Consider the following 9,742-nt stretch of genomic DNA (forward strand, 5'->3'; position numbering starts at 1 on the left):
TATCAAGTTTGCCATCTTACATGGACACAGTTTGTGGTGTCCCAAAACAATTACAGTAGTAATATCAAAGATCCCTGACAAGGGATCACTATAACAGATATAATGATAATGCAAAAGTTTGAAATATTGTGGGAATTACCAAAATGTGACACAAAGACATGATGTGAGCACATACTGTTGGAAAAATGGAGCCAACAGAGTTGCTTGATGGGAAATTGCCATAAACTTTCAATTTAAAAGAAATACAATATCTTCAATGAGAAATAAAGTGAAGTGCAATAAAATGAGATATGCCTATATAAAGGCATACCTCACCTTGAAAATTTAAGATTTAGCTCTCACCAACTGGTTTGATCTGGCTCCATCACACAAGAGACCATTGCTGCTTGTTCCCTGGGCCTGAGCTCATAATACCCATTAGGCTTGGGGCTTTATGGCTTTGGCCTTGGGAATGACCATTTCTCAAAGTCCTTCTTATATAGAGGTATCTTGCCAGTGATATCGTCATAGAGCAACATGAAGTCAGATACTTAATTGGCAAGTGCATTTCTTAGAAGGAAAAAAGGGCTATATAACTAAAGAGAAACTATAAGTGTGATCTACTCTGAGTTTCACATATCTTCTGAAATATCCCTGCCTCACTATTGGTGCCCATTGTAATGTTATTTTTTGTCTATGTACCTATTTGTAGGTGAAGTTAAATTCTTCTGAATGATACAGTTAAACCAATGGGATAAAAGCACACAATTTCCAACATTTCAACTTGGATATCATTTATTAAATGCTTTTGACATGAATTTATTTTAATAAAATATGTAAGTTGGTAGAACAATTAAATGTGTTCATAGCATGATAAAGGATAAGCCATGCATTTTGGGATAGGTAATTCAAACTACACACTTGAAATGAAGACTCCAGTTATCTGCCATAACCTAAAGAGACCTCGCAAATTTTTACCCCAGAATATTGCCTTGATGTCTTGAAGTAAAACAATCCAACATAATGCCCAGACATATTTTGGCAAGTACTAGGTGCCACATTTAAAGAAGAATGTTGACAAATTTGAGTATATCCAGAAGAGGTCAGAAGTAGGATAGAAACCATAGGATCACAGATGCAAAGCTGAATGACATCTTAGAAGTTACATTATGCATTATATTAGAGATCATCTATTTTGCAGATCAAGAAACTAAGGCCCAAAGTTATACAGGTCATAAGTGGAAGAGCTGGGATTAAAACCTCGATTTGTAGATTCCAAATCTGGGTCTCTTTTTACCATACCATGTAGCCTTCTAGTGTGGTCCACTCTGCTCATTTTACAGATGATGAAACCAAAGCCTAGAGGAGCTAAGTGAATTGTCCAAGGTCACATAGGTAGTGAGTGTAACAATAGACATTCAATTCCAGGTCACAGAATTAGAAAATTTCAGAGTTGTGTGGGAGCTCAGCAGCCATCTAGTCTAACCCTAATCTGAAAAAGCATCCCCACTCTACTATAATCAACATTTAGTAATCTAGCCTGTACTTGAACAGAGCTCTGTACATAATGTTCATCTATCTGACCACAGGCTTTGCTACTGTCATTCATGAAAACTTATGGAAAATTATGACCAAATTTTGGTGCTTAGAGAAGTTTATAAGTACTCTTTGCCAGTTTTATGATGGCGTACCTGCACAGGGTCTGGGTAATGGATGATACTCTCATGCTTTCCCTTTTACCAGTGGAGTGAAGCAGAACTCTGTGCTTACTGCTGTGATTTTTAGCATGATCTTTTCAGCAATGTTGTCAGACACCTTAACAAGGATGAAAGTGGTATCAAGGTCAGCTACTGCACTGATAGTAAATTATTTAACTTTAAAAGGCTACAAGCCAAGATAAAGTGGAAGGAGACTTAGAAAATGATTTCTTTGGTTTACAAATTATTGGGTACTCAATACAGCCTCTGAAACTGAGATGCAACGAAGTATGGCTAAATTCTCTGTTTGTGCTAATTTTGCCTAAAAGAAAGTTTTCCCATGTTATTTTTTATAGTTTTAAAATATCAATATTGCTTTACAGAAAAAATAGACAATTTTTCACCAGTAAGAGTACCATGCTTTCATGAGTGCTACATAACAATGTTTCTAAAACTGGGATCTTTATCTTTTTAGGTGACAAAGCCCAAGAGTGAGGAGAATAAGCAAAGCACATCTGTCCCATGTCTGCTGTCATGGATAACACCAATTACACCTTTCACCCAGCTGTCATCATTTTGAAGGCCATCCCAGGTCTCGAGAAAATACAATTTTGGATCTCCATCCCCTTCTGCACCATGTATGTGGTGGCACTTGGGGGCAACTCCTTGCTGCTTATACTTATCTGGATGGAGCACAGTCTCCATGAACCCATGTATCTCTTTCTGGCCATGTTAGCTATGACAGATGTCTTGCTCTCCAACACCATCATGCCCAAGATGCTGGCTCTCTTCTGGTTCCAGGCTGAGTCCATTTCTTTCCAGGCCTGCATCACCCAGATGTTTTTTGTCATTTTCATCTTTGTCATGGAGTCAACAGTTCTTTTGGCCATGGCATTCGATCGTTATGTGGCCATTTGCTTCCCATTGAGATATACCATGATCCTCACCCCCTCTGTGATTGGGAAGATAGCAGGATTTTCTGTGGCCAGGGGCCTGGCCTTCACTTCACCTTTTGTCTTTTTAGTTGAGAGACTGCCATTCTGTGGAAACAACATCATTTTTGATAATTATTGTGAACTAACTAAGATTTCCATGCTGGCCTGTGCAGATATAACTGCCAATAATATTTATACTCTGGTGATGTCATTCTTGTCCACAGGCTTAGATGTCTTGCTCATTTCTATCTCCTATGTGTTTATTCTTCGAGCTGTCTTCCGATTCCCATCCCGTGATGCCCAGTTGAAGGCTCTGGGCACTTGTAGTTCACACGTGTGTGTTATCCTCATGTTCTACCTACCAGCCTACCTGACAGTGCTAGTTACCCATCTTGATTGTGGGGTCCTACTTGCCAATCTTTATGTGGTTGTGCCCCCTGCATTGAACCCCATTATATATGGTGTCAGGAGCAAGCAGATCAGAGGTTTTGTCGCATCGAGGCTTTCCCAGTTGGGTTTGTTGTGTCATGGGGAAGCAGTTCAGGGAGACTAAGCAAATTAAGATATTCTATGTGTGTTGCTCTGGGTTAGAGATGCTAAAAAGTTACCTCAAATTTTTATGATGATTGTAGCAGCAAAGGTTATTCCTTTCATGTCTGCAGTTGGTCTTAAAGACTATACCTATACCTGTACTTTACAATTAGTGCTATTCATTATAAAGATGGAAGTGTTGCTAGAAAAGAAGAAACCCTAGGTAAAGATGATCGGAAATCTCCAAGTTTTGCCTAAATAAAGTCTGTAGCTTTCAAAATCTTCCATGATTTGGACCCCAAATTCCTCTTTAATCTGACATCAAATTCTTACTCTAGTAATTTGCACAAATATAGTGAAAAGAACTCACTTATTTTTCCATAAGTTTGTACCATGATCTGCTTTTTTATTTGTTCACACTTTTATCTTTTTCCTTTGCCCTTCCTTCTTTTTCAGACCTTTGCTGTTCCACCTACCCTTCAAAGACCAGATCAAATGTCACCTCTTCCATGATCCTTCCCAGGATCCTTTCACTTCACAGTCATCTTTCCCTTCTCAAAAATATCACAATCCTTTGTACATCCCTCATGCACATATGCAACTCACTTGAATATGTTGATGTATAGGTCTTATGTCAGCTTCTAGATGGTGTATGAACTCCTTAAGACCAGAGCATGTCTCAATTTTCCTTGCATTCTCTGTTTTGCCCAACTGGGTACCTGAAAGGCATTAACATATTAAGTAAATAAATAAATGTATACATGGATAAGCAGAATCTTAGGACTAGAAACCCCAGCAATTTTTCAGGGATGTACCTAATGCTGGATAAGTGGCTCAGTTTCCCATCAAGCTCAAAATGGGTAGAGACAGCAAAGATATACCACTCCCTTTCCACCATCACTAGAATTCAGCTACTTTAGGAGAAGAAATCTCTCTTCTATAAATATGTGCTTCTAGATCTTCATATTTTTTTTTACTTTTCCCTGCATTGTTCATTTAAGCTACAACCTTCTCTTGAATAAATGAAGGACAAGAGATATTGATTACCTACTAGCTAGTTAAGATATCTGAGGAGATTAGAACTCTGGTTTAGCCAGTTGCTATCCAGGAGCAGCCATACATGATGAGGAATTAAGGAGGGAAAAGTGACTCAGGGACAGAAAGTGGGGGAAGTTCAGGAGATGGAGAGCTGAACACTTTTCACAGTGGAAAGAATACTGGCTCTGGAGTTGAGGCTCTGGGTTAAAATTTTTCCTTTGATCCTTCCTACCTGTGTGACCTTGAAGAAGTCACTTAATCTCTGTGAGCCTGTTTCCTCATCTGTAAAATGAGGGGGTTGAACTAGATGCTCTCTGATGTCCCTTCCAGCTCTAGACCTCTGAATCTACGACCCCTCATAGGAAATATCTGACAATTTAAAAATTCTCTAAGGATGACTCTCCTTGGTCTTCATTGCATTATGAATGAATAACACTATTTAATGATAATATAACTAACATTCATATCATATTTAAGACTGACAAAGTGTTTTACAAATATGCTATCATTTGATCCTCACAACCTTGTGATGAAGGTGCTGTTATTATTTTCATTTTACAGATAAGGAAACTGAGGAAGACTGGAGTTAAGTGACTTGCCCAGGGTCATATAGCTAGGAAGTTAAAGCCCTTCAATGACTCTTCTCTTGGTTCTTCTGAGAATGTCCTTTATCTACCCATCAGGCTCACTTGTTTATTTTCTGTGCCTAATGTTTATGATTTTCTGAAATATCACAGGTGGAACAAATGAAACCACAAATACTAGTGGTGCCAATGGTGAGGCAGCAGGGATGCAAAGGCCTGATCTATATATAGTATATACATATATATTTACACACATATGCACATATATGTATGTATATAGAGAGATATATTTATATTTTGGAGAAAACTTCAGCAGAACATTTTTTTGACAATTTGTTTCACACAAGACAACATGCTTTGATGTTTCTTTCATAAGATCTCTCAGTGTCTCCATTGTCTGGCAATCCTGGTACCTTGGAATGAGTCCTTTTATCCTGAGTATGATAGAGACTGGAAGTTGGAGTCAGAGATGCTGAAGTAATTGGTTAATTGAGCCTTGATTAATATATAGCTATGGAACTGGAAGGAGTGAGGCCGCCATTGGTGATCACAGGCTCCTATCTTTAGTATCTGAAACATTTGTATGCAGTTGACTACTATGCAACACTGATGCACAGCATTTTCCCAGTGAGATTTGGCTTGGAGAAGCTACTGCTTTATCTTGGCAAACCATCAAGTGTAGAAAGCTTGAGCCACCTCACAGCAAACAGCATGTGTAGATGCCTAACTGGCCTCTTGGCATTTCTGACTTTCCCGAATTCAAAATTCATTCTAAGGGTAGGCATTAATTCCCCCCACATACTAATTTTAAACAACTCAGCCCTTAAGCAGCTCAGCCCTCATCAACACTCAAATAACAGAAATTTATTAAGTGCCTACTATATGCCAAGCACTATACCATGTACTGAAGACAAAAATTCAAAAATGAAACGGGTCTTGCAATCAAGAACTTACATTTTATTTAGAGAATTAACTAACATGCATATATCAACATGTAAAAACATCAATAAAAGTAAATAAAAGTCCATTTCAAAAGGGGTAGGCAGTAAGAGTCGGGGGAAATCAGGAAAAGGGAGGTAGCATTTGAACTGAATTTAGAAGGGAAAGTGAGAAAGAAGGAAGGAGGGAAGGAGAGATGGGGCAGAGACAGAAAGAGACATAGACAGACTCAAAGTAAGAGAGAGATTCAGAGAGAGAGACAGACAGACAGAGACGGAGACAAAGAGACAGAGAGACAGAAAATCAGAGAGAGAGAAAAAGGGAAGAAGAAGGTGAGATCCACTAAGAGTGAGACACAGATAGTCAATGACACACAGAGATAGACAGAAAGAGATAGAGAGACAGGGAGAGACTGAGAGACAGAGAAAGAAATAGAGTGAGATAAGACAAGTAACTTTTGTGTTCTTTCCAGGACTGCCCAGGTACTCTGTTAGGTGTGAAATATGAAAAAAAAAATGAAGGGGAAGACAAGCAAATGTCAAGTAGCTGGAGTATACCTCAGTTGGGAAACATATCTTTATCAGTGGCTGGAATGAAAGCATAGATACAGTTTAATCTAGTACAATTAAATCCAATTTCATCCTATTCTATAAACATTTGTTAACAACTTTTCAAATACATAAAGATAACTGTCATTGACATACCCATTTAGCCTGTTCTAGGACAATTAACACCTTCTCCCCCACCCAACCTCTTCGACGTTTCTTTAATCCTCATAATCCTCATATGCTGTATTTCCCAGTCTCCTCAGCATTTTGTTACCCTTCCTGCAGAAAGTCTTAAGACTTGTCACTAGACTTTCTAAGAAGAGGCACTCAAAACTGAACATAGCACTCTTGATTGAGTATGACCAGTGCAGAAGGAAGCCAGCCTTTTACTTCTTCTTTCTCTACCCTATTCTTTACAAATGCAGCTTAGGATTTCATTGGCTTATTTACATGCTATGACATACTGTTTATTCATATTGAATTGTAGTCTATTAAAAAGCCCATAAGGTCTTTTTCAAATTAACAATTATCTAGCTAAATCTCTTATTCTGTACTTGTATAATTGAATTTCTGAAACCACTCTTCCCTAGATACCATTCCCTTATATATGTTGTCACTGCCTATTGTAAGTTCCTTGAAGGCAGAGATCGTATTTCTTTTAGTTTTGTATTATCAGCACATAAAAATCACTTAATAAATGCCTTTTAATTAATTCATTCATTCATTAATGTAAGACTTTACACTTGTCCTTTCACATTGCATCATATTAGATTGAGTCCATCATTCTACTCTTGGGATCATTTGGATCCTCATTCTACCAGCCAATATGTTAACTAACTGTTAAGTGAATGAATACAGATAGTAGTGATCTCCCCCAAACAAGCTGTAAAATAGTAAAATGGGCTGTCATGTGAAACGGTAAGTACTTCATCAGTGGAAAACTTTCAGCAGTGGCCAGAATGTCATTTTTTTTTATTTTTAAAGGGAGTCATTCCTGATTCTCTTCTGAAGGGGAAATCTGGATTTACTTCACTATGATTCCTTTTTAACATTGATGTGATGGAACCAGCCCCCCATATTAGAGCCGATGACCACCTCCCCTATGGTCCAATCCCATCTGTTCTCAAGGGACCTACTCAGTTGATGGAAGACATTGAGGATGATCCCTCATGAAGAAGGAAAGTGTTAAAAGTTCTGATTTCACTTTTAGCTTGAGGCAGCAGGTGGCTAGCAAAACTTCATCACCTTTGGGAATATTAAGCATGAGATATAAACACCAGAGGCACTGAGACCCATTATCACCTATAAAACTATCAAGAAGATTCCCTTGGCTACCATTAAGGTAAGTAAAATGATTGTCTGAAGAGAGGAGAGACAGACTGAAGCTCGTGATGGAGAGAGATGAGTCTTTGGCAAATAAAAATAGCATAGTCGTCAGAGTTGATGAGGAGAGGGTGGTGGCACTGGGAATGAGGAGACACTATCAAAAATTACAATATAAGTAAAATGGTAGAAAAATAATATTATAGAAGAGGAAGAACCTAATTTAGGAAAATACTGATGGGTCTGTGGTGACATTAATGGTACTAGAGAGACACTAAAGGGATGGAGAGGTAACGAAAAATTGGGGGACAGACTGATGGGATGAGAAGATAATAAGGAAATGAGTATTAAGACATATTTTATAAATGGGAAGGGAATGATAAAGAGGAAGAGATAAAAAGAAAAAAAATATGGTATACTGCTATGGATAGGGAGGGAGTGAATGAAATGTAGGGATGATAAGGGGGCTCTGGCGACAATGATGGTAACAGTGAGAGTGATAGAGGTGAAGAAATAAAAAATTAGGAGATAGTGATGAGGTTGAGGAGATACAAAAAATATCGAGAACGCAGTAATGGGGAGAAGAAGCCAACGTACTGGGGATAAGGGAATATTGTGTAACTGAGGAGAGAGAAAGAAGCATGTGGATCCAGTAACGGGGAGATAGGATAAAATGATGGTCCTGGGTTAGAGGAGAAGTAATATTGAGAGACAGGAAAACAAGAAGACAATAACATAAGCACTAGACTCATTCAATTAATATTAAATTAATCAATAACAATATCCCAAATACCAACTAAGCATCAGGCCATGTGCACTGTAGTTTTGAGGAATGAAGAATAGAAGTAATTTAAGACACAGATGCAGGTATTCCAAAACTTAGTTTAGTTGGCAAAATAAGTCCTAACCACGTGGAAAAACAAAAAGTGCTTTTATAGATAAATCTGTGGTCTGTCCAAATGTATATTTCCTTCACTTGTGCAGAGTACACATTCTATTTGGTTCTTTCTTATGTCCTTCCATAAAACTTCCCTAGAAGAAGTACCTAACACAGACAAGTGCTTCCTTTAGGTCTTTGAGTATCCATCTACTTTGCTTCTCTGTCATCAATATCTGGCCCACATCAGGTTCCAGATATTTATGTGAGAGATAAAAAAACAAACATTTACTGAATTGTTTTCTAAATGACTTTCTGAAACAGCATATGGTTGGTTGCTAGAGAGTAGAAAGAATGGTTAGGGCTGTTTTAGTGCAGTACAACAGCAGGCTAGTGTGACCTAAAGTGCATCTCTACCTCTCTGAGTACTTCTCAGTGATAGATAGTAGTAGTTAATCTATGATTTTTCTACTTTATTTGTCTGAGCTTCTATTAGAATTTATAACAGGTCAATGGGAAAGAAGAGAGAATGGCAAGGTCAGGTAGAGGCTATGGTTATGCAATAATTGTGCTAAGCCACAGGCTAGAACCTCTATAAAGCCAGGGAAAAGGACGCTCAAAACCAATGAAATAAAGGAGGACATAAGAGCAACTTGGAAATAGCTCTGAGATATCCTTTTTTGAACATTTCTATAGCACCTTGCATTTTAAAAGGAGGCACCATCACGACAACCTTGTGAGGAAAGAAATGCATAACATTTTTTCGGATGAGGAAAATGATGAGACTGAAGAACTGACTTGAGCTAGGTCATTTAAGCCTTGATCCTTTCAAAGTCCAGTTACCCTTCTAGTACATTAGCTAGTCAGAAAACAAGCACTTATTAAACACTTATTAAATGCCAGGAATTCTGCTAAAAACGAGGAATAGAAAGAAGGGGAAAAACATGGTCCCTGTTCTCAAGAAGCTCATACTCTAATTGGGTAGACAGTGTACCAAAAATAATACATGCAAGATATATGCCATATAAATGGGAGGGCATTTCAGAGGAAGGCACTGGCAGTGGGGGTAAAGGAATATCTAACTATCCTTTTTTATTTACAAATTTTTTTAAAATTTATTTATTTAACATATTTAGTTTTCAGCATTGATTTTCACAGGAGATTGAATTACAAATTTTCTCCCCGTTTCTACCCTCCCCCCCACTCCAAGATGGCGTATATTCTGGTTGCCCCGTTCCCCAGTCAGCCCTCCCTTCTGTCACCCCACTCCCCTCCCATTCCCTTTTCCCTT

The 9,742-nt window shown here is 38.2% G+C and overlaps 1 protein-coding gene across 1 annotated transcript; it reads left to right on the forward strand.

Annotated features, from left to right (window-relative positions):
* Nucleotides 1–2,210: 2,210 nt before the first annotated feature.
* LOC118836531 (olfactory receptor 52B2-like) lies at nucleotides 2,211–3,164 on the forward strand. Its single transcript, XM_036743789.1, has one exon. It carries the CDS (start codon nucleotides 2,211–2,213, stop codon nucleotides 3,162–3,164), a length of 954 nt encoding a protein of 317 aa, XP_036599684.1.
* The last annotated feature ends 6,578 nt before the right edge of the window (nucleotides 3,165–9,742 follow it).

The sequence above is a fragment of the Trichosurus vulpecula genome, chromosome 2 (assembly GCF_011100635.1).
Source record: "Trichosurus vulpecula isolate mTriVul1 chromosome 2, mTriVul1.pri, whole genome shotgun sequence".
Lineage (NCBI taxonomy): Eukaryota > Metazoa > Chordata > Mammalia > Diprotodontia > Phalangeridae > Trichosurus > Trichosurus vulpecula.